Source organism: Balaenoptera borealis (genome assembly GCF_965194805.1).
Source record: "Balaenoptera borealis genome assembly, chromosome: 5".
In the NCBI taxonomy this organism is placed as follows: domain Eukaryota; kingdom Metazoa; phylum Chordata; class Mammalia; order Artiodactyla; family Balaenopteridae; genus Balaenoptera; species Balaenoptera borealis.
The window spans coordinates 35,193,203-35,219,275 of record NC_138862.1 but is presented as its reverse complement, the minus strand read 5'-3'; the positions used below and the strand labels follow the sequence as shown (position 1 = coordinate 35,219,275).

Genomic DNA, 26,073 nt, shown 5'->3' with positions numbered 1-26,073 from the left:
CAGCACAACTCCTCAATCCTTATAAATTGTATTTCCTAATGTTTTAGTGTTATCACCTGATGGGTTGTTATCTCATTTATAATTCTGTCCAATGGGTAGTACTCTTCTAGAAGTTAAAGCATATGAAGAATGAAGTTGTCAAAGTAGAAAAGCAAACATAAATAAGAATATATATTGGGTGCCTGTGTTGGCTAGATTTGCAACCTCCACTACTACAGAATTGGTTTTAGGTTAATTAGAGGAAATGAAGGTGCTCCAAGATTATTCTGTGTCCTGTCTGACTGTGCACTCTCAGCTCAAGGCATTAAGAAAAAGTAAGTTGAATAAGAAGAATGTGTAGTTGGCTACTAATCTTGACCATTGTCTCTAGCCCTGGAACTGCATTTTGTAGTTTCAGGACATGGGGGTCCTTTGTTCTGAGCAGATGCTGAGGTTTGGGCTGTGTTTTGGGTCATGAAGTTTCTCCTGCTTTGAGAAAAGTCAGAGGAGTAGAGTTGGGGGAGAGAGTTGATACCAGTTGCTGCAGCTCTAGTCTGTGATCAGCCTGTGGCTCCTGTCAGTCAATCAACATAGCTGATCCTTTTTTTCTAAGGGTTACTAAGTCAGAAGAGGCATTTTATCTTTTACTGGCTTACTTTCTCCTAAGACCTACTCAGATGAGTAGTAATGTAACCTTAAGTGCTTTATAGCTTTATCCTTCTTGGCAGTTACAACTTTTTTTTTTTTTTTTTTAATGGCTAGGTCATGCTGACTAGCACAAAAGTATCTCAGATTAATTGTACATATTAAATCAAAATAAACTCTGTCAAAAGGTAAGTCTATTGACTATAACTTTCATTTCCTTTTTAAAGGAAAAGTTGCTATAGAAAATGGTCCGTATTTGTTCTCTTTTTTCCTCCTCTCCACAGGGTGAGGTAATCACAAACTGAAATCTCCTGTAAATATACCATCATTACCCAGAAGGTAATTGCAACATTACAGAGTTGTTAATCTTTTCTCAATGAAGATTGAGATTCATTCATTCTCAGAGGCTTAGTAAGAAATCATGGTCATGTTAGGCATACAGAAAATGGGAATTCATTTTTGCAAGCAAATGAATTATCCTCATCTGGACTTTATTTTGATTTAAGCCTTCAACATCAGCCATATAGGAAGAGCCTGCTATGTATGGTGCTGTAAAGCAAGTAAGAGTGAATGAAATTGTGTATATGTGAGAGCTCTTAGCACGGTGCCTGACACCTAGTACATTTATAATAAATATTTCTTCACTAACTCCTTTTTAGCTTTTATCCAGCATTTTTTAAAAGATTAAATGGAAAATATGAACACTTTTGTCTAATTTGTCAAAGCATGTCTTTGCTGGATTACATTTTGAATGTGTGGACTCTCTTGCTAGGCTCATTGGTGGTGTATTGTTCCAAAATGGAAGATGATTTATACTTTTGAGATAATTTTATATCTAAACTATAAGACATCAGTGTTGAGTTTGTGTATATGTACATATATTCACACATATACATATGTGTGTGATACAATAGATATATATGTAATAAAATGATGTACATTCTTTACCTTCGAGTTGTGAGACAGGAAAATTAAAAGAAGTGGACTGACTTGAAAGAGAACTCATATATATAATATATTGAAGTAGATATTGAAGGAAAACCGCCAGACTTTTGAGTGTATGATCTTCGGTGATCAGTTGAGTTATTTAGTAGGACTTAATCATGCTTACAAACAATGATTGTAATGTCCAGTAAAGGAAAGAAAGACAATAAAGAGAATCATAGGTGGTTTAACCTTTTTTTGAAAATAAGGTTGTCATAATTTAAAAATGTGATTCATGATTATGCTACTCTTATGAGATATTCATTCTGTTAGGATAAGTAGTAACGATAACAAAGACAATGAATTATTAGCAAATGGTTAATACATACTTTATGATGAGCCATATCATGATTATAGTTTAAAATGCATATTACATGTAACTATAAAATAAGGAGTAGTTCTGGTAACTGTTTAATGCACACTATTGATTTTCTGCTGTGTGCCTGATCCAGTACTAAAGCTGGAGGTATATCCACCTTATGACTTTTTGGTTGCTATTTCTGTATTAGCTCTTATTGTCTTATTTGACTGATAGGGCTTCATCTGAGATCTCGTTCATTCGTTTCTCTGGGAACCTTAATAAGAGAAATTTGGAGAGAAAGTCTGCACTGAAGGGATGTAGATATGACCTTGATTGGTATTGCGTGTCTGCCTGGTAACAAAGAGCTTGACTCCACATAGTCTCAAGTAGGGCGGCAGTCCCCATAGGAGTGGAGATCTCCTCCCAGTGCGTAGTGGAGACAGGGGCAGCCACAGAAACAGCAGATAGTTCTCTGTCTGCAGAGTATACATTTAAAGGGTTTGTGTAGTGGACAGATGGCTAATTGTCAAGAGAGAATGGAAGGAACTTAGTGTGTTCAAAAACGGGTACAGTGAGTGGCCTAGTCCCTCAGTGATGGGGGAGAGTGTTTAAGGATGAGAGGGCTCCTTGCTGGCTCTGTTTGGAGGTGGTTAAAAGTGACAAACATTTTAATGAGTTGGTTTTAAATTGTAGTTTGTTTTTTTTAACAACTTTATTGGAGTATAATTGCTTTACAATGGTGTGTTAGTTTCTGCTTTATAACAAAGTGAATCCACTATACATATACATATATCCCCATATCCCCTCCCTCTTGCGTCTCCCTCCCACCCTCCCTATCTCACCCCTCTAGGTGGACACAAAGCACCGAGCTGATCTCCCTGTGCTATGCGGCTGCTTCCCACTAGCTATCTATTTTACATTTGGTAGTGTATATATGTCCATGCCACTCTCTCACTTCATCCCAGCTTACCCTTCCCCCTCCCCGTGTCCTCAAGTCCATTCTCTACATCTGCGTCTTTATTCCTGTCCTGCCCCTAGGTTAATCAGAACCTTTTTTTTTAGGTTCCATATATATGCGTTAGCATACTGTATTTGTTTTTCTCTTTCTGACTTACTTTGCTCTGTATGATAGTCTCTAGGTCCACCCACCTCACTACAAATAACTCAATTTCATTTCTTTTTATGGCTGAGTAATATTCCATTGTATATAAGTGCCACATCTCCTTTATCCATTCATCTGTCGATGGACACTTAGGTTGCTTCCATGTCCTGTCTATTGTAAATAGAGCTGCAGTGAACATTGTGGTACATGACTCTTTTTGAATTATGGTTTTCTCAGGGTATATACCCAGTAGTGGGATTACTGGATCATATGGTAGTTCTATTTTTAGTTTTTTAAGGAACCTCCATACTGTTCTCCATAGTGGCTGTATCAATTTACATGCCCACCAACAGTGCAAGAGGGTTCCCTTTTCTCCACACCCTCTCCAGCATTTATTGTTTGTAGATTTTTTTTTTTTTTTTTTGGATTTCCCTTTAGGTATAAGTTTATTTTTTTCTTTCACTATTGTGTTTATTCATTCACTTAACGAATACTTTTTTTTTTAACATCTTTATTGAAGTATAATTGCTTTCCAATTGTGTGTTAGTTTCTGCTGTATAACATAGTGAATCAGCTATACATATATACATATATTCATATTTCTCCTCCCTCTTGCATCTCCCTCCCACCCTCCCTATCCCACCCCTCTAGGTGGACATGTAGGTTTTTTTGATGATGGCCATTCTGACTGGTCTGGGGTGATACCTCATTGTAGTTTTGATTTGCACTTCTCTAATGATTAGTGATGTTGAGAATCCTTTTCATGTGTTTGTTTGCAATCTGTATATTTTCTTTGGAGAAATGTCTATTTAGGTCTTCTGCCTATTTTTAGATTGGGTTATTTGTTTTTTTGATATTGAGCTGCATGAGCTGCTTGTAAATTTTGGAGATTAATCCTTTGTCGGTTGCTTCGTTTGCAAATATTTTCTCCCATTCTGAGGGTTGTCTTTTTTGTCTTGCTTATGGTTTCCTTTGCGGTGCAAAAGCTTTTAAGTTTCGTTAGGTCCCATTTGTTTATTTTTGTTTTTATTTCCATTTCTCTAGGAGGTGGGTCAAAATGGATCTTGCTGTGATTTATGTCAAAGTGTTCTGCCTATGTTTTCCTCTAAGAGTTTTATAGTGTCTGGCCTTACATTTAGGTCTTTAATCCATTTTGAGCTTATTTTTCTGTATGGTGTTAGGGAGTGTTCTAATTTCATTCTTTTACATGTAGCTGTCCAGTTTTCCCAGCACCACTTATTGAAGAGACTGTCTTTTCTCCATTGTATATTCTTGCCTTCTTTATCAAATATAAGGTGACCATATGTGCATGGACTTATCTCTGGGCTTTCTGTCCTCTTCCATTGATCTTAATTTCTGTTTTTGTGTCAGTACCATACTGTCTTGATTACTGTAGCTTTGTAGTATAGTCTGAAGACAGGGAGTCTGATTCCTCCAGTTCCATTTTTCTTTCTCAAGATTGCTTTGGCTATTCGGGGTCTTTTGTGTTTCCATACAGATTGTGAAATTTTTTGTTCTAGTTCTGTGCAAAATGCCATTGGTAGTTTGATAGGGATTGCAGTCAATCTGTAGATTGCTTTGGGTAGTATAGTCATTTTCACAATGTTGATTCTTCCAATCCAAGAACATGGTATCTCTCTCCATCTGTTGGTATCTTCTTTAATTTCTTTCATCAGTGTTTTATAGTTTTCTGCATACAGGTCTTTTGTCTCCCTAGGTAGGTTTATTCCTAGGTGTTTTATTCTTTTTGTTGCAATGGTAAATGGGAGTGTTTCCATAATTTCTCTTTCAGATTTTTCATCATTAGTGTATAGAAATGCAAGAGATTTCTGTGCATTAATTTTGTATCCTGCAACTTTACCAAATTCATTGATTAGCTCTAGCAGTTTTCTGGTGGCATCTTTAGGATTCTCTATGTATAGTATTATGTCATCTGCAAACAGTGACAGTTTTACTTCTTCTTTTCCAGTTTGTATTCCTTTTATTTCTTTGTCTTCTTGGATTGCTGTGGCTAGGACTTCCAAAACTATGTTTAATAATAATGGTGAGAGTGGACATCCTTGTTTGCTCCTGATCTTAGAGGAAATGCTTTCAGTTTTTCAACATTGAGAATGATGTTTGCTGTGGGTTTGTCGTATATGGCCTTTATTATGTTGAGGAAAGTTCCCTCTATGCCTACTTTCTGGAGGGTTTTTATCATAAATCGGTGTTGAATCTGATCAGTGCAGTTGTTAAGAAAAACATGATTATTCTTTTGAATTTAGATAAATGGCTATTATATTAGAAGCCAGAAAACCTGATAATAGTAAATGGTTTAAATGTTCTTTATTTTAATGTGGAATTTTCTTAATGGCAGTTATGTTTATTCTTGAACATGTTAAACCTCCATATAACTTGTCAGTATTTTACTGAAATTGGGTCTCAGATTTCTGAAATGGGAGTGGGGAAAGATGGGAAAATTGATGCCCTCAAGCTTTTTAAAATCCAAATTGAAACTTGTACTACTAAGAGAAGTTTAACCTGAGAGTTTATGCCTATATCAGCATGACATAGAGTAGCAATTGAAGTTTTCTTACACCCCACAGAGCTAATAAACACATTGGTTCATTTCAAAGTGATTCAATTTTCTTGTATTTTGGGTTTCAGAAAAGAAGGAGCATAGCCTTAATGAATTATGTCTTATGTGTGTTATAAATGTAGAAATAATATGTAGAGCTCTTTTTTAGATGCTACGTGTGTTTATATATGGATAATTATGTATTTTGTGAATCTTTAGATTAATAGCATATGGAGCATTTTAGAGGATCACTGTTTTTGAGTGGTGATATTTTATTATATATATATTAGATTAATTACATATAATTTATATATTATATATAATGTATATGCACACTTTTTCTTTGGCTGAACCATGTGGCTTGCGGGATCTTAGTTCCCCAACCAGGGATTGAACCCAGGCCCCGGCTGTAAAAGTGCCAAGTCCTTGCCACCGGACCACCAGGGAACTCCAACACTTTTTAAAACTTATAATTTTGTAACCTTTTTTACTTTTTATATAATATATAATTAATCTAACATATAATTAAATGTCACCACTCAAAAAAAGTGACCTTTTGAAATATATTTATGTATTATATAAACTATATATAATACTTCTGGAGTTTAGCACATGAAGGAAAAAAATCAAGATCTACCTTAAATAGAAGTAAATACATTTTTTTTCTTTTAATTACTATAGTTTTTCTTTTAAACTATTTAGTTAGTGACCCATATTAATTGGGAAGAATAATAAAAAGGAATTACCTAGTTTTTTGTGTGTGCTTTTTTAATGTTATATTATTTGCTAAATGTAGAGTTAATTTTTTATAATCTTAGTGTATAATGAAGTCTTATTGAAGAATACTATTTATGTTCCCTTGCAAAACTAAAAAGGAATGAGTTTTTTCGGTTAATTTTGTTCTTTGCTAAATTTCCAGTTTCCAAATTGTCTTGTGATCTTGATTTGGCGTAAAAAGTTATAAATTTATTCATCCAGTAAAAACTTGCTGAGTACTTATATGGGAGTAATGTACTGGCTGTTGGCATACAAAGACGAGGAATACTTGGTTGATCTATACCTTCAGATAGCATATAGTCAAAAACAAGGAAATCGGTATTGACACATATAATAAATGGTAACAGGTTTATAGTAATAGATGCAGGTAATAATAGGTACAGGTTTAGACTATTTGTGGGAAGTTCAGAGGGATAGTGCTCACTCTTACTTGGTACACAAGTCAGCTATAGTAACAGTAATGCTGTGTAACACACTATCCCCAGCTCATTGTGTAGCAAAAGTCAGCATTTATTTCTCAGTCATATATTTATGAATCTGCTAGGATGGCTCTGTTTTTTAGAGGTCTTGATATGCTTAGGAAGGGTGAAAGGTAGCAAGCAAGATTTTTTTTTGTTGGGGGATGAGACTGCTGATGAGGGACAGGGGAATTGTTGCAAAATATTAGCAAAATTTATTGTGTAAAAGGTACAAAGATTGCTGTAGCAGCATTTCCCTATTCTCGACTCCATGATACCAGTTATTCCAGACTGAATGTGACGTCTAGATGCATGATGCTTTCTGACATGTCTATGGCTCATTGATAGCTATTCTAGATCCCTTGCTCTAAGCTCTCCAACCTCTCTCTTCCTGAAAGTTTCATCTCCTTTGAACATTAGCCTTCTACCACACTCGCCTTGTAAATCTGCAGTGTTGCTCACATCAAATTGTGTAATTTCTCTGCTCATGCACAGCTTCTAGCCACCATGAGGAAAATCACACAGCCATATGAACTGCTGCTTCTGTGGGTTCATGGCCATTAACACTCTACAGAAATCACTTGCACACCCCAGTCATCTCTTTCTTACATCTTCCACAGTAGCTACTTCAGTTTCACCACTCCCTGCATAATCCCTTATTTCACCATCTCCTCATTTTCCATTAGTATAATGCTTGCTCTTACTTTTCAGAGAAAATAGAAGACAGCAGAAAGGAATATTTCAACTTCCAAACCATTTCCCTAAAAAGATCTCTGAATCTATATTCATCCTTCCCACATGCTTTCAAAAGTTAGTAGAAGAAATTGATGTCACGAATATATGCATTGAATCATTTTCTCTTCTCTTCCTTAACATGGTAAATCTGTCTACTTACCTCTTCTTTCTCCTGTCAGGCTCTCCCTTTGCTGCTTCCTTTTTCTCTGTGTATAAAGTTGCTCACTCCTTTCCTTCCTTAAATAAATTGGAAAACTAAAGATGAGCCCTCCCTTAATTTGCTGTCACATTTCTAGAATGATATTGTAGATTATTGGTTACTAAACCTGTGTGTGCATAGCACAAAATTAGGAAGCTTTATAAAAGTACAGACCTACTCCTGGATCTGATTCAAGGACCTGGGGTGGAGTCTGTTGACTTCTAACTTTTAAAAGCAGCCATGTTGGGGAACTACCGTCGTAAATAAATATGTACTGACAGGAGTAATGCTGATCATGTAGTATGTAGAAAAGGATACAAAACTGTAAGTTTAAAAATTTATATGTATATACATACTTTTATATATAATTTACATTATGGAAATGCATATGTCTGTGCATATAAATACCTATATAGTAAAAAAAATGAGAAATTTTAAAATAAGGTGTTAGTGTAGAGGAGGTTGGGTTTATGAGTGCTTCAGTGTCTTTTTTATTTATGTTTATTTGGTTTTATTCTTCAGGGAGTACCCTTTTCTTTTGTGGTAAGAAAAAAATATGGTAGAGAAGTAATAGAAATAATAATAATAGAAATAATAGTACACTCATTCCCATGTGTTCTCCCATTAAATATCCCATCCTCTCAATTTAGGTATCTTTTCCTTACTTGACTTTTCTGCAGTAATAGATGGTGTTGACCATTTACAGTTCCTGTAAATTCTCTTCTCTCCTACTTCTGTATTCCCTATCCTTTTTCAGTAACCACCCAAGTAACCACTGTCTGTCACCCCTAATAACTAAAACACTGCTTCTTATCAATTTTAACTCTGAAATAGCTTTCAAGTGCATTCCCTTTTTTTACTCCCCATCTTCACTGAGTGGTTTAAGAGAACCAACTGAGATGGGTATAACTGACACCGAAGGTGGAGTGACCAAGAGTTTCAAATGCCACTGAAAGCTCATATAAGTTGAAGTCTGAAAAGAACAATTGGGATTGGAAAGTTGGAGGTCACTGGTGACATTTGCCAGAGTATTTCAGAAATATTTTAGGGAATAAAGAGATATAAGGAAGTGGAGATAGGAGTCAAGAAATTGGGCTGTCAGTGGCAGGAGAACCAAAGGATAACTTGGACCAAAGGAGAGGTTTCTTCATTGTCATTGATGTTACTTCAGAATTAGCAAATACATCACTTCATCATATTTGGATGCTGAGTAAAGAGCCTGAAGAGAGAGAATGTTTGAAAACCTCAGAGTGTGAGAAAATAATTGAAAACAGACAAAAAGAAAGAACAAAATCAAGAAATTAGCTTTGAACAAGAAAAAAACAAAACACCTTTTCCTCACAGGACGGTCCATAACTACTGCTGCTGCCATCAGTGTCACCAAATCATCCTATTTTTTGTTATTTTAATGACTTTCGTTAGTTCTTCTATCATAATAAAACTCTCCCTTCTTATATCATTAGTTTTGAGATAGCCTCTGCTCAAACCTTTTTTTTTTTTCCTTCGTAAGGGAGTGGACTGTATGATAGTTTTAGATTTCTGTTCCTTATGGGTCTCTTTCAGAGTCCAAGGTAAATTCTAACATTAGCAGCAGCAGTTTGGTTGGTAATCACTCACAAAACTACTACAAATCTGGGCTCCAGAAGGAGAAGATATACATTTTTCTTTGCTTAAAAACCTATATTTTCCCCCCCAGCTTCTAATATGGTCAAGTTGTTCTACTTTTTCCAAAGCCTTGAAACAATTATTTTCTCTTCAAAGAAGTCTTCAACTATCCACCTAGACTCTTTAGTCTACTTATTGACCAAGCTATCTTTTCAGTATTAAATTTTTATATGTTTCTCCCTTTGTGGTCTTTCCCTTTACAATATCTCTGATAGAACCTGGTTTTAGTCTAGTGCAAAAGCTCAATAGAAATGAACAGATAAAGGCTACCTGACCTTTAAAATACTTTTATTTTTTAACAGCTTTATTGACATACAATTCACATACCATACAACTAACCTATTTAAAGTGTACAATTTCATGGTTTTTAGTATATTAAAACTGAGTTCTACAACCATAACCACAATGAATTTTAGAATATTTTCATTATCTCAAAGGAACCCTATACCCTTTAGCTGTCATCTCACAATCTTCCCATCCCTCCCCTAGGCTTAGGCAACCACTTACTCTGTCTCTATAAATTTTCTTATCCTGGATTTTTCATGTAAATGGAATCAGATAATATGTGGTCTTTTGTGACTGGCTTTTTTCACTTAGCATAATGTTTTCAAGCTTCCATCTTATACCATGTATCAGTACTTCATTCATTTTTATAGCCAAATAATATTCCATTGTGTGGATATACATCATTTTGTATATTCATTTGTTAGTTGATGGGAATTTGTGTGGTTTTCACCTTTTGACTATCATAAGTAATGCTGCTATGAACATTCATATACAAGTTTTTGTGTGGACATATGTTTTCATTTCTTTAGGGTTTATAACTAGGAGTGGGATTGCTGGGTCAAAATGGTACCTCTGGCATTTTGGGGAACACCCAGACTGTTTTCCAAGGTGTCAGCACTGTTTTACATTGAGTTGTATAGTTTTAGCTCTTACATTTAAGTACTTGATCCATTTGAGTTAGTTTTGTATATGGTTTAAGATAGGAGTCCAAATATATCTTTTTGTGTGTGGAGATCTAGTTGTCCTAGCACTATTTGTTGAAAAGACTATTTTTTCCCCATTGAATGGTCTTGGTCACCCTTGTTGAAAATCAATTGACCATTGACACATGGGTTTACTTCTGTTACATTGCTAGCCATGTTAGAAAATATTATTTTACTTTCATTGAAATATTTTCATAAGTGGCTATAGGGTTAGCAGGGAGATCTATATAATTGCTTTCCTGATTACTATAGGCCCCTCCCATGCCCTCACAGCAGGGACTGGTTCAAGTGGAACATCTTAAGATGAAAGATTGTGTTTTAGGGTGTAGAGAAGAGTCCTAAAGTCAAATCAAATTTATGACTTTGGGGGAATCATAAATAGATTAAATTGCAGTCAATAGTGATATAATGGGTGAACTGGAGTACGTGCTGTAAGAGTCCTCCAACTAAGCTTCAGATGTTTGCTGACATGGAGGGATACAGTTCAATGTACTAGCCAGTTAAAACATAATTGAGAACCCTTCTTGGCACATAGGATGCCTTCCTCTGATGATTGACCATATTGCATTAGTACCTCTCTCCCATTCTTTCCCCTTCCTATTTTGTCCTGTTCTGCATTCTTTCTAAGCAAATAATGTACCTCTTCTCAGCTTTAACCATTAGTTTCTCTCTGTTTTACTGTCACTGAAAGATTATAAAATAAAAGGAGTCAAATCCAGACCAAAAACAAACCAGATAAAATGGCACAGAGATCAGTAATATAAGTCACAGCTGCGATAAATGCTTTTATCCTTAAGTCCCAAATAACATTTACTTTTGGTCAAGTGTAGATGGCGAGAATTGTTAGAAATTGAATAAATTTTCAGATCCAATTGTCATGATATAATTTAACATATTCTTAACGTGTCGTGGATGAAATAAACTAAAATTAAATGGAGAATTAAAAAAAAAAGAAATGACACATTTTAAGGATCTATGGAAGATCTGCAAAGGTAGATCATACACTGGAGCACTTTTTAGAACTGAGTTCTGAGTAGTAGGCTCTGAAAGGGAGAGAAAGAGGTGAGGATGAGGGTTTAGGTAGGTAGGGGCACTTCAAGCAAAGCCGCTTTGCTGTTTTACATTGTATAGTTTCTATGCTGGAGTCCTTCATAAAATCTATTTTGAGATAATTGAATGGTTTATACTGCTAAAAATAAATAGATTGGTAAATAAATAACTGGATTGGTTACCACTGTATTAGACCATAAAGGACACCACATTATTATATTCAGTTCAATAAAACTAGAACTAAACGAAAAAGTTTAAAATAAAATATAATACCCACTACTCAATTTCTCCCAAATAAAAATAGAATTAAAGAGAATATAAGTAGTTATAATTATAACCTGCTTTGAAAAGAAATGAAAACACTGTGTATCAAACCCATCTGTTACAGCTAGGACAATAAGGAGAGGCAACTTTTCTCATGCTGGTTCCGAATCTGATCCACAGAACACAGAAAATGATTTGAATGCCTATTTTCTAAATTCTCCCAAGTGTAGTACCTACAGGTACTATTCTAAGATGCATTGAAGAGAAGTTAATTTATTGCATACAATGGATCTGTAGGGCATTCTAACTTAATTCTCTTAGCGAACCCTGGTTGAACAAGGCAGGCATGCCTTGTTATTAAAATGATAATCTCCGGTGTTGATGAGGATATGGATAGTTGACAGTTCTCATATGCTGCTGGTGGGAGTATGAACTGCAACTGCTTATCCAGAAAGTAGTTGGTTAATCTGTGTTTAAAACCGTAAATAAATTAAAATCTTACACTCTTTGGCTGATAAGATCACTTTTTACAATTGATAGCAAGGAAAGAGATTTGGACAAGTATTTGTTCACAGAGACCTCATAACATAGTTTTTACAATTTTGTTATGGAAATTTCCTATTATACAGAAAAGTAGAGATGAGCTTTGTCTTAGTCTGTTCAGGGTGCTATAACAAAAAACTACAGGCTGGGTGGCTTATAAACAAAAGAAATTGATTTCTCACAGTTCTGGAGGCTGGGAAGTCCAAGATCAAAGTGCCAGCAGATTCAGTGTCTGATGAGGGCTGTCTTCCTGATTCATAGACTGCAGCCCTTTCTTTGTGAAATCCTCACCTGGTGGAATGCAGGAGTGATCTCTCTGGGATTTCTTTTATAAAGACACTAACCCCATTCATGAGGATTCTACCCTCATAACCTAACTACCTCCCAAAGTCCCCATCTGCACATTCCATCACACAGGTTCAGTTTGTTTCCATTTTAAGAGACTTTTTTTTTTTTTCTTATTTTCCCCTCTTTTTGACTTATTAAATTTTCTAATTTTATGAATTGTTTACCTGGTCTTATAGTCAAAATAAAGCAAGGTACAATCCTACAAAACTAATCTGTGTTTTCCCTCTTCATATACATAATCATTTCTCTTCACTTTTTGGGTTCCATCTTCATGCTTTTTGAAATCATAGGTGACTACATACAGTCATCCTTCAGTCTTTGGTGGATTGGTTCTGGGACCTCCCCCACCTGCAAATACCAAAATCTGAGGATGCTCAAGTCCCTTAAAAATGATGTAGTATTGCATATAACTTATGCACATCCTCCTGTATTCTTTAAATCATCTCTAGATTACTTATAATACTTAATACCACATAAATGCTATGTAAATAGTTGTAAATACAATGTAAATGCTATGTAAATATTTGGCAGTACATAGTAAAGTCAAGTTTTGCTTTTTGGAACTTTCTGGAATTTTTTCCCCTAATATTTTTGATTCATGTTTGGTTGATTCTGTGGATATGGAACTCTCTGATATGGAGGGCCAACTGTATATTCATTTATCATCCCCTTTCTTTCATAAAAGTATCATAATATAGATACTATTCCTATAATAAAGACACGTAGTTAATTCTATTTAAAGTCACTTTTGCCACACTTTTTTTTTTTGGTCACGGAGAACGTTTCTTCTATGCATGCCTTTAAGAACAGTTTAGTGAGTGAAACTCTAGGTTATTTAATTTGTTCCCTAATTTCCAGAAAGCTACATATTATAGGACTGAGCATATTGTTCTTTAAAGCGATATTAGCATCCCATTGGTTCTGAAGTTAGTGGCATTCTGACATACTCTAGATTTTGTTCTTGAAAACCACAGCTCTCCTAAACTAATGTATTTTAAGAGCAGTTTTCCCTAAGAAGTAATGCTGGAGGTCTTAAGGTTATTTCCAGGGTACTATCTTCCAGCAGAAATTTGATGATTCTCAAGTAACCATCTGAGGAGAAGAATTATCTGGAGGGGAAAAGAGAAGGTGATCAAAAAGCACAGGGTTATATGTCAGGACTGCTGTTCTCCACCTCCAAAAATTGTGTGGTCCTTCCATAATTCTGGGTAAGGGCAATGCCATAGGAGGTTCCAGTTCTGGATCTTATGACTTCTTGGAAACACACTGGATGCTTCCTTGACATGAGAGAAGTCCCAAAACTTCCATCATGACAAGCCAACTTTGCATTATAAATCTATGTAAACTCTGAATGATATGAAGCTTGAAACAATTAAACAACATTGTATGATGAGGAAGGGTGTTTACTTGCTTTAAGGAGGTTATATTCCAAATATTTAATAACTTATGATGTAAGGATATCCACTCAGATAGGAGGTCACTGACATCTGCCATATAGGCCAGTACTGGCCTTGTATTAGATCTGATATTAGATCTGCCACATCCAACAGGGACCTTACTTCACTAGCTCAGTGAAGCCTGCTTATGGCAGGGGCTGGCCCAAGTACGGACCACATTCTTCAGCACATTGGCATCTTCATCAGAGGTGTGGTTCTACATAGTAAGTTGGGACCATTTCAACCATGCGCAAGGAATATATATATTAAATGCAGAAACTCTACAGAAATGAGGTGGCTAAGTCCTGATGAAGAGAAATACTTTACTGTGAGTTAAAGAGTTTGGGAATATTTGAAGGAGGCTGACATTTAAGAATTTTATGTGAGGATTATTACATTAGAAAAAGAAAGGTTGTTGGGCTTGAGACAATATAGAATCTGTGTGCCTGATGCAGTGACCTTAGTTAATGTTTGATCGCCTGTGCCGAATGTGTGTTTGCAGTTCATATTAAACTGCGCATCACACATCGTTTCTTTTCCATATCTCGATTTAAATTTGTCTGCTGGTTTTGAGTCTATGGACAAATAGAATCTTTTGCATTATAAAATATGATGATGAATTTCAGCCTGTTAGTAATAAAATACTTATTTAAATGTTTGCTTTTAAACTGCGTCAGGGGCTTCCCTGGTGGCGCAGTGGTTGAGAATCTGCCTGCCAATGCAGGGGACACGGGTTTGAGCCTTGGTCTGGGAAGATTCCACATGCTGCGGAGCAACTAGGCCCGTGAGCCACAACTACTGAGCCTGCGCGTCTGGAGCTTGTGCTCCGCAACAAGAGAGGCCGCAACAGTGAGAGGCCCGCGCACCGCGATGAAGAGTGGCCCCCGCTCGCCGCAGCTAGAGAAAGCCCTCGCACAGAAACGAAGACCCAACACAGCCAAAAATAAATAAATTAAAAAAAAAAAAAAAAAAAAAAAAAACTGTGTCAGGTTATTCAAACTTGATAATCATCGAAAGTCTTAGAAAATGTTTTAATAAAATAATTTATGCAAGCAGGAAACATGTTCTTAAAACACCAAGACTAGAATAATAAGCACACATTGCTTTAGGGGTACCTCATCCTTGAGCCTAGCAATGTCTAGGTTATGGCAGGAAATGACACACAGAAAGGAAGATGAGTTAAAATGTTAACACTTAAAAATTTTAATGTTACTTTTCTAGGTAGAAGCCTTCAAATTTATATTCATTTTCTGATCAAAGTGGCCTGTACTTTTTAACCATGCAATCTATTGGTGAGAATATTATAAGAAACATTTTCTGTAGACACTTATAGCAGTATATTGAATATTGGTCTTAATATATGTTATCTTTTAATGTTCAAATTGTAAATTTTTGTTTCCTCACACTGACACATTCAGATTCCTTAATATCTCAGGTCTGTTCTGTAATCTTCATCTCACTGGTCATCCTTCTGGGCTTTACAACCCTAGTGAATCCCAAATTCTAAATCCTGAATTTCATGTGAGTAATATTTGCCTTGAGGGATTATTAGTGATAATTTCTATTTCAGAATTTCCTTGAGCTACTGACTTGGAACATTACTTGGTAATCTATAAATCTAATCTAATCTAGAACATCACTCACAAAGCTATGAGCAGAGAACACCTGAAGTCAGCCGTCGAACCAGGAAGTTGATTCTCAACGTGGTCCCTCAGCAAGCAGCATCAACATCACGTAGGGACTCGTTAGACATGCAGATTATTAGGCCATATTTCAGATATGTTGAATCAAAAAACTCTGAGGGTGGGGCCCAACAGTCTGTTTTAATCAGCCCAATCTGCTTTAACAAGTGATTCTGATGTGAGCTAAAGCTTGAGAATCACTGAACTACAGAACTCTCAATGTGTAGTTCTGTGTGTGATAGAGAAACAAATAATTGTCACAGGTGGTGATAGGATATTTTTGGTCCTGTCCTGAGGCCTACATAGAGATACAAACTATTTGCATTAAGAATTAATTAAAATTAATTCTATCTTGTAGATTCAGGATATAAAGTCATGGAGGATTAAAATGAAAAATGAGTAATCTGGCTCTAAAAGTATGCACTTTAGATATATCTAATATGCCTTAGAACCATTTATCATTATTAATATTACTTTACCTTCAGTTATTTTCAGGAATAAAGTCTCATGACACTTAAGACTTAAATTCCCCCAAAATGTATCTTTGATGTCTTATTATTTTGCCTTCTGTGTTTTTCTAAAAAAAATTTCATTTAAAAACAAAACATTCACTTTTGTTTAATATTTTTACACCAATCATTGGATGTTTAATTTTTATTTACTTATTTTTAATTGTGTACTTCCACAATTAGTTCCCACAGTCATGCCTAAATATACCTTAATGGTAGTTCCTTCTTTCTTAACTAAGGGCTTAATGTTAAGTTTATGAGAACAGATCCAAATCCAATGATTTTTCTGACTATTCTGTTCCTGGACCTTAGATATCTGTATCCTGTAGAATAAAGCTCATCTTATTAGCTAGTTTTAGAAAGCAATTTTAGGGATAAACTGGTTTTATTAGAAAAAAATCTTTCATATGCCTGCAGTACAGTAGAAGTGGTTAGTTTGGTTGGTGCCCATTTTTCAAATGGAAAGAAGCAGTAGTATTTAATGAAGGAGGAAGAGTAAGGAAAATTCAGGGCTGAACACTGATTGGAGAAGGAATCAAGGAGATAAAAGACTGGCGGTGGTGTGGCTGAAGAGGGATTTATGCTGGAGACAGTTGTCCAATGCAAAAATCTCAAGTTGTTTCGTATATGTACGCCCCTTGCAAACCTTCCCCTCTCTCTCCCTTATGAAACCTTTAGTATATTCTACATTGCTTATGATGGTTGGTAGATGGATTTTCTTTGGTAGCATATGTGAAGATGTTCCAAATTTTTCTTTGAAGATTGGAGTTCAGCAAGAAAAATGTACGTGTAGTGGAAGTTAACACCAGGATTTTCATGAAGAGGAGGTGTGCTAATGAAATGAAGCTCTTGAAAATGATAGAAAAAACATTTTTTACAGTGTAGGATTAGAAATAATCAGCATGTGTGTTAGTGTCTCTAAGACACTATGAAAGGAGAAATGTGATTCAGTAAAAATATTTTTCTTTATACAAATATTATAACATTACCTGTTTAAACAGATCTTAAAACTCAAGTGACTGCAAGGTGAAGAACTATTTCAACTGATATTCAAAAACTAATATTCAAAACCACATTTATTTTTACATTATTGAAAACAGCTTTTAAGTAAATCTGCATAAGAAAATTTCCCATATAATTGAAGTTTCACTTTCAAAGTAACAGTCTTATTTATAGTTGAATGTTTAGAGGATCCTATATTATATATTTTACTCTTCGTTTTGGTGCACTGACTCAGTTTAACCTTTTCTGGATGAAATCTGAATGTCATCTGAACCCTAATTTTCAGTTTGGCATAGAGCAGGGCCTACATTAACCGCTCAGTACATATTTAATGAATGAATGAATGAATGAACTAATGAACTGTACCCTTTATTTTCAAATCTAACTAACCAGGAAAAGATCTGCTGCTTGTCTTAATTTATTAATTGTCTTAAATGATTAGCTTAAAAAGAAATTCAGTAAATGTATAAAGTGTTACACTACCTAGATGCTCATATTTCAAGCTTTTTTCCTTCTCTCTAATTATGCCCTAAATTCTTTGCTTTGGTAAAGGAATGTCACATCATAAACAGGTGAGATGTATTTGATGTTTTAGGGGTAGGAGAATATAGTAACACAGAGCTTGTTGAACGGTTCCTGAAGATAAACCGCCTTTAGATATTTTCAGATTGTCTTCTGATGGGGAGTAGAAAAATGTTTAGAAGGACCTTTATTTACATGTTGTTTCTTACCCCACTCTACCCATAACATTCAGACTGGCTGAGAGTGAAAAACCTTAAGGCTAATGTGGTGAAAGTATTGGTGTCTAAAAGAAGAAGTCATAGCATAAAACAAGCTTCTTGGTGTTTTTCTTATCTCCTTAATTGAGAGTCTAATTTCATAGCACTATAGTGCATAGCATCACAGGGGCTTAAGTTTTTTTTAAACAGTGAAATATTTTAGGCATAAACAAATAGGGGAAAATGTAATAAGCATCTCTGTGTACACCACCTACCTTAAAAAATAAAACCTTACAGATAATTATTAAAACTTCCTGTGTTCCCTTTCCTCTACCCAGTGGAAATCACAATAGAATTTGATGTTTGTCATTCTTATTTTTCTTTTGATATTTTTACTACATATGTATGTATCAATGTTATATAATACTATTTTGCATATTTTTTGAACTTTACATTAATGGTATTTCTATATACCTTTAAAATGAACTTTAATGTTTTACCTATTCCTATATATTGAATATTTAATCCAAACAGTTTATAGCATTATATAACATCCTGTTTAATTACACCATGATGTATTTACCCATTTTGTGGCTGATTTAACTTTCAATGGCTTCCATTTTTTGCTATTGCAAGCAATTCTTCAGTGAACATCTTTGAATATTTTCTTGTGACCATTTGTGAGAATTTCCCTAGGGTATTACCTAGGAGTAGGATTGTTAGACCCCAGAGTTAACATAGCTTCAACTTTGCTATGTAATGCCAAATTGTTTTACCAGTTTGTACCCTCAGCTGCAGTGTTATTTTGTATCCTTGCTGACTACTTGATATTTTCAAACTTTTAATTTTTGCTAAGCCAGTGGGTGGGAAATGACATCTCACTGTTGTTTTAATCTGTGTTTCCTTAATTATGAGTGAGCTTGAGCATCATTATGTATGTTTATTGGCCATTCATATGTCCTCCCTTGAATACCTTTGTTGATTTTTCTATTGGTCTGTTTTTTTTTTCTCATTGATTTATAGATCTTCATGTATTTTAGACGCTCTTTCTTGGTATGTTCATTACAAATGTATTCTCCCAGTTGGTAGCTTGTCTTGTCATTCTGTCTATCTATCTATCTATGTATGAAGATAGGTCTATAATTTTTGTGGTCAAATTTATTAGGCTTTTCCTTAAGGTTTTGTATGTATGTGTATGTGTGTGTACATGTATGTATCTTGTCTAAAAAACACTTTTAAACCCAAGATTATAAATATCTTTTCCTGTATTTTCTTCTAAGCATTTTATCATTTTGTCTATCATATTTAAATATTAGTCTATGTTCAAATGATTCTTCAGTAATATTATTGGTACAGATCCATTTCATTTTTTTTCATAAGGATCACCAATTGTCCCAGCACCACTTATTAAACAGTGTGTCCTTTACTCACTGATTTTTAATGCCACCTCTATTACATGTTAAATTTCTATGTGTCCATGGGTCTCTTGTGGTTCATTTTGGCTTTCTTTCAGCATCTGCAGTCCACCTCTCCTTTGCCTCTTGTAGTTTATAACCTTCTACCTTTCTTGCTTGAGGCGTTTCTTTAGATTTTAACTCAGTTCTATCACATACTTGTGGATTTGGGTAATATGATTTTAATAATTTTTCACCATTTTTTTTCTACCATAACATGTATTTTATCTAGTTGCCTAGAATGCGTTTCTATTTTTTTCATATTATCTCCCTTTGTTGATGATGTTTCTTAAAAAAGGACCCATCATTCTGTTTATTGATAGAAGTAATAGAGTTGAAAGTACAATGGAAAATGTGTTGTAATCTTTAATTTTAAGATGCAAAAGGCAAACTTTCAAATATGTTTTAAAAAAATAAGTTAAGCATAACCTGCTTTTTCTAAATGACTAGTAGAGTATTTTGTTTAGTACCTTAGAAAACAATGTTTTTTAGGCAATTTGATTCTGTATAAGTAGGCAGTATATTATACTTTGATTGAAATTTATTGAATATTAGTCCTATAATGCTATTGTTAATTGATCGTCTTTATTTTTTCAGATGATTGGAATCCATTTGCATACCCATATAAAAAACTGGATTTTGGAAAATGGGAGCTGTATATCCCACCAAAGCAGAATAGATCTGTCCTAGTACCTCATGGATCCAAATTAAAGGTACTTTCCTCCCTCCTGTTTTCATTTGAACTTACTATTTTCTTTTTGTCCTGTTTGAAAAGTTCGATTTAAACTATTAAAATGTAAACTGATGCATGATAATTATGGGAGAAACAGTGTAAATTTTTAAATAGAGGAAAATTTAAGAGAAGTCATCGCAAATTGAAATGTGTTAGACTGGAATTGTTCGGTTGGTAAGGTACTGAACTTAGTAGTTGTATTATTATCAACTTTGGAAACCTTATAGAAGGATCACTGAATAATTGCAAAAGTTTAGCCTGGAAAACAGAAAGTTTGATTAAAAAAAAAAAAAAATGAAGCCTGTCTTCAAGTCAGCCGGGCAGAGAATTTTTACCTGTAGAGACAGACTTGATATAATTAACTTTGTGATGAGCCACATAAATGTGGGAGGCTGTGTTGGAGACCCATGCCTTTTGGGGATATGATTTTCTTGATCTCTTTCTGCTCTTTGATATCAGGGCTGTTGCTTCTCCTGTTCTCCTTGGATTAGCCTAGGGGCCTGCCTGTCCTCTAGTTCCCCTCTGCTTTGGCTGACCATGCAGCTCTGCATTTAGGGTGTGCAGAGCCAACACAGCTGCCCTCTTCTGTCTCCTCAAGGGAGGCTTGAAGGATGGGTCCCAACGTCTGGATTACCTATCACAGATTTGATTACATGAGAGGCGATCTAAATCCTTCAACATTTACTTGATTTTAGCCCATGCTCATATAATTATATAATATTTCCATGTCCCTTGTTTCTCTTTCCCTTCCTTGGACGTGTGATAGCATTCATAGCATTTTTCATGATAGATTCTGTAAATGAATTATATTTTTACTGGCATTTGTTATTTAACAATATTAACCAGAGTTACTTAAAGTATATTTAAAATAAAAAATGCACTGTATGTTTGTTTTGCAGTTTTTTACAAATAATGAAATTATAAGTGTACCTGAAAATACTGAAATATTGCCTCACATAATATAGTTACCAGAAGAGCATATTGTCTGGAATAAAGGGACATTTTTATATGGGATAGCAGCCAAGGTTCTCCTAAATCTGAAGTGAAAAGGAGAAAAAGTAGCTACAGTATACAATAAGAGGGATTTAAATTTAATATATATAATCCCTTTTCCAAGTCAGTATAAGCTTCACGAGAGCAGGGGCCTTTGCTTTTCTGTTTGCTAATACTGTATGTTTTCAATTCTTAGAAGAGTGCCTGGCACAGAGTAGGCACTCAAAAAATGTTTATTGAATGTTAAAGCCATTTTTAGGCCCAATCTTTGAAGGAATAAACCATAGACCTTGATTTTTCTATGGTCTGTAAGTCCTGATTTTAGGAAACTGTGAAGCGAGGCTACTATTATAGTACTGATTTCATTGTTGCTTTAGGTCTTTTGGCCATTTGTTTTGTTATATTTTGTTTTTAAGAATTGAAATTTCCAGTTTTTTAAAGTGCTGCAGAAATTTTTTTGTCTTATTAAATTAGAAAATGTTATGGGCTTCAATTACCTACTCTTTGCATTAAATGGGGGGTTAATGAATTAATTTTTTACAGTTTTTAAAATTGAAGTATAGTTGATTTACAATATTAGTTTCAGGTGTACAACATAGTGATTCAGTATTTTTATAGATTATATTCCATTTAAGTTTATTACAAAACAGTGGCTATATTTCCTTGTGCTATGCAATATATCCTTGTTGCTTATCTATTTTATAAGTAGTATTTTGTATCTCTTAATCCCGTACTTCTATTTTCCCCCTCCCTCCTATCCTCTCCCTACTGGTAACCACTAGTTTGTTTTCTATATCCACGAGTCTGTTTCTGTTTTGTTATATACAGTGAATGAATTAATTTTCATGTGTAGTTTTTATACATTGGGAAAAAATGATTACTAGGAATGAATGATTATTAATATATACAGTTAATAATGATAGGCATTTGCCTCTCCCATCCAACTCTAAAGCTTTTATATTTTCTCCTATGGTCTGAATGTTTGTGTCCTCCCCCCAAATCATATGTTGAGATACTAATTCCTGATGTGATGGTACTAGTACGTAGGGCTTTGAGACGTGCATAAATCATGAGGTATAGCCCTTCAAATAGGATTAGTGGCCTTAAAAAAGAAACTCCAGAGAGATCCCTAACCCCTTTCACCACATGAAGATACAACAAGAACTCTGCAGCCTGGAGAAGAGCCTGTACCAGACCATGCTAGCAGCTGATCTTGAACTTCCAGCTTCCAGAACTGTGAGAAATCAATTTCTGTTGTTTGTAAGCCACTCAGTTCCTGATATTGTGTTATAGCAGCCCAAATGGACTAAGGTGCTTTCAACACTATGCTATGTACTATACTATGCTTTTTTTCATAAATTCATTTGACCTGGATGAAATGAAATAATAAAAAAAATTTTTTAAAAAGCATCTTTTACCTTTTTACTTAAAAAAAAAATCTATATCTAACAGTAAACATTCAAAAAATATCAATCAACTGTTGTGTAATCTTTATTCATTATTATTCTCTAAAGATTTCAGTGAGGATAAATTTACTAGAAATTTAGGCCTATAATATCACTCATAGTGTTTAGATGTTTTAAATTTTGAGGAAACATTTAGATGCTATTATAATGTCAATATGGTGATATAAGTAGTTTTTCACTTATGGGAAATGATTTATCAGATTTTCTTTGTGGGGGCTGGGGTTAAATTCTGTATTAAAAATCAACTAACTTAAGGGTTTTGGCCTTTCAATCTGAAATTGTCCCTGGGTAGTCTACCTTGGTAATTAAAAATCTTGTCTTAAATTGAACTTGAAAATTTATTTCATTCCACAAGGGATTGACCTTTATAACTCACTTGTGGATGTTTCTCTTACGAATTATCTGGTAACCATTCTCAAAAAAGAATATTACCTACCATTGAAATAATAGCTTTATTTTCTTTGCAAAATACCTGGTCTTTTTAATTGAACACTTTGGAAGAAGATTCCCCATTGCTTATATGGTCATGTAAACGTCTCCTTTCCATGTTTTTAAGTGAGTTTACCAAAAAAAATATTTTAAAAGTAAAGTAATAAGGTGAGGAGGTCAGTGAAAGACCCCGCGTCAGAAAAAGTGAGAGATCGGGGAAAGTGAACTTGAAAGGTGGGTTGGGGGCAAACTGAAGAATTCCTTTCTTTTCTTCTGATTTCCATTTTCTTCTTTTTTAAAAAAATCATTCCTATTAATATCCATATGACTAGCAATGGCAATTAAAATTGTCTTCTTTTAAGTGTTTAGGATATTTATGTACTTTAACTTTTCCTTGCCAAATCAGTAACAAAATGGACTAGGATAAAGGTTTTTTGATACCAGACTTTTAACCTTTTTGAAGGATCATGTATTAATCATCTAGAGCTACAATAACAAAATACCATACTGTGGGTGGCTTAAGCAACAGAAATTTAATTTCTCACAGTTCTGGAGGCTGGAAGTCTGAGATCAGCCAGCGTGGCTGAGTTCCGGTGAGTTCTTTTCCTCGCTTACAGATGGCACTCACATGGCACTAATCCTATCATCAGGCCCCCACGCTCTTGACCTCATTTAAACCTAATTATCTCCCAAATGTCCTGTCTCCAACTACCATCACAGTGGGGGTTAGGGCTTCAACATATGAACTTGGTGGGGGGCACAGTTCAGTTCAGAGCAGATCATGTTGCTTTCTGAATTATATTTAGATGTTATACAATTGATTGGTAGAAAAGGGTCATGGAACTTAATACCTACATTTGCAGTTTTCTCAGATGAGACACATGAAAGAAATTAGAGATTTTACATTCATATTTAATTGAATCCTCACGGTATCACTGTGAGATAAAATACTGTTATTATATATTCAATTCATAGATGAGTACACTGAAGTTTAGAGAGGTTAAGTAGACGGTATTGCCTGGACTTGAATTCAGGCTTGTCTAATAGCAAAGTCCATGGTTCTAACCATTGTGCTACACTGCTGGTCAGGCTAAGGGTTCACAGAGAGAAAAAGGAAAAAAAAAAGTGATACAGAGGAAGTAGAACTTGAGCCTTGTCTCAGGTCTAACAAATTATTATTATTATTATTATTTTAATTAATTAATTAATTTATGGCTGTGTTGGATCTTCGTTTCTGTGCGAGGGCTTTCTCTAGTTGTGGCAAGTGGAGGCCACTGTTCATTGCGGTGCACGGGCCTCTCACTATCGCGGCCTCTCTTGTTGTGGAGCACAGGCTCCAGATACACAGGCTCAGTAATTGTGGCTCACGGGCCCATTTGCTCCACGGCATGTGGGATCTTCCCAGACCAGGGCTCGAACCCGTGTCCCCTGCATTGGCAGGCAGATTCTCAACCACTGCGCCACCAGGGAAGCCCACAAATTATTTTATACCATAATTGCTTTTACTTTTTTGTGTGGGGACTATTGTCTCCATTTTTCAAGGTGCTGAGTATTGAAGTGACCTTCCCTGAGAATAGAAAGGAGATAGAAAGTTTGTGGAAAGAGTTTGGGTTTTAGAGAATAAGAGATCAGATTGATTACATAAATTGAAACTAGTTACTGAGAGCTAGAATGAGATTGCTAGGCAGAAAGATGCCATTGGGCAGGGATGTGGCACGTTGAAAAATTAGTATCTACATATTTGCTTAAGAAGGTTAATCTCATAAGCACTTTATCCTTTATTTCTGGACTATTTTCTTGTGTCATTTCTCCATCTATTTCCTTCTCTCCACATTTTTTGTTAACTGTTTTAGGATATTCTAGTATTTGGATATTGAATCTCCTAGATTTTCTTATCTTTTTGTCAAGTTCCCCATCATTTTGACTTTCTGTTCCATTTTGAGAAGTTATCTTCCAACTGCATTATTTTAGTAATCACATTAAAAACATTTCTAATAACATGCCTGTGCCGTCTACCTTTTGTGTAGATTCTGTCATTGTTAAATATTCAAAGATAGTTTTATCTTTTTCAAAGTATTATAGATGTTTTATTTTTTCCCCAAGTTTTCTTCTTGTTCCCCCACCCCCTCACTGTTTCTTTCAGATTTTCTTTTCCTGTGTGTTTTTGCTTTTTTTTTTTAGTCCCTTGTCTTTTGTGTTGCAGGCTGTCTTGAAATGCCTGGTGATCCATGGTAATATAATCATATTTTAGAATAAGTTAGGAAAAGACAATTGAAAATTCTGTTTTTGGTGTCCTTTGTTCCTGGTGATCTTCACTGTTGGGTAGTCAGAAAGTGAGACAGCCTTTATATTGATGGAGAGAAGTGAAAGTTTTTCTCTGGGGTCATTTATTTTTTCCAGAGGTGAATCTTCCAGTCTCTTACAAGGGATGGGTGGAAAGGGTATGGAGTGGAGGAAGTTTTATGTGGCTACTGGCATCCATGCATAAGGACAGGGAAAGTAGATAAGGGTCCCAACTTTCAGTAAGACACTGAATCCCCCTATTTTTAACCATATGATTCACCTCTGCCATTTGCTATGCTCATTGTCTCTGAACTTGGAGCCTTCCTAGTTCAGTGTTTTTCAGAGAGTGAACCTCTGATCTCCCATTTGAGGGGTGAGAGGTGGCATTTTGGAGGAATACACGTTTATCTGTATGGGTTAGGGAAAGGCTCTGCTGAAGAGCCTACAGTGCCCTTGTTTAACACTGCATCTTACCTTCTGCCATAGTACTAGAAGCCTCCAGATGCCGAGTTTCCTAGGGCTTCTGTGAAGCAAACTGACCAGCTCTCTTCAGGTTCTTCCTCTGCAATAGCAGATTTTAATTTTTTCCTGTCTACTTAGTTACTTACCACTCCAACTACTTTCTAAGTTCCAAAAATTTGTTGAAATTTCTGTTCTCTTGTTGCCTCCTTTTCTGTCTTTCTCTGTTAATATTTTTTGTATTCCTTTGCTGTTATTTATTTTAACAGAAGTTTGGTAGGTTTGTTATTTTGATTATACTTCTTAAACCCC

At 35.1% G+C, this 26,073-nt stretch overlaps 1 protein-coding gene across 3 annotated transcripts in view; it reads left to right on the top strand.

The window, feature by feature from the left end:
* GBE1 (1,4-alpha-glucan branching enzyme 1) overlaps positions 1-26,073 on the top strand; it is a 284,943-nt gene that overhangs the window by 77,444 nt on the left and 181,426 nt on the right. For all 3 annotated transcript variants that reach the window (XM_082392426.1, XM_082392427.1, XM_082392428.1), the window contains one exon: positions 19,996-20,111. In XM_082392426.1, the coding sequence (XP_082248552.1) occupies positions 19,996-20,111 (116 nt within the window). The remainder of the gene's footprint in view (positions 1-19,995; positions 20,112-26,073) is intronic.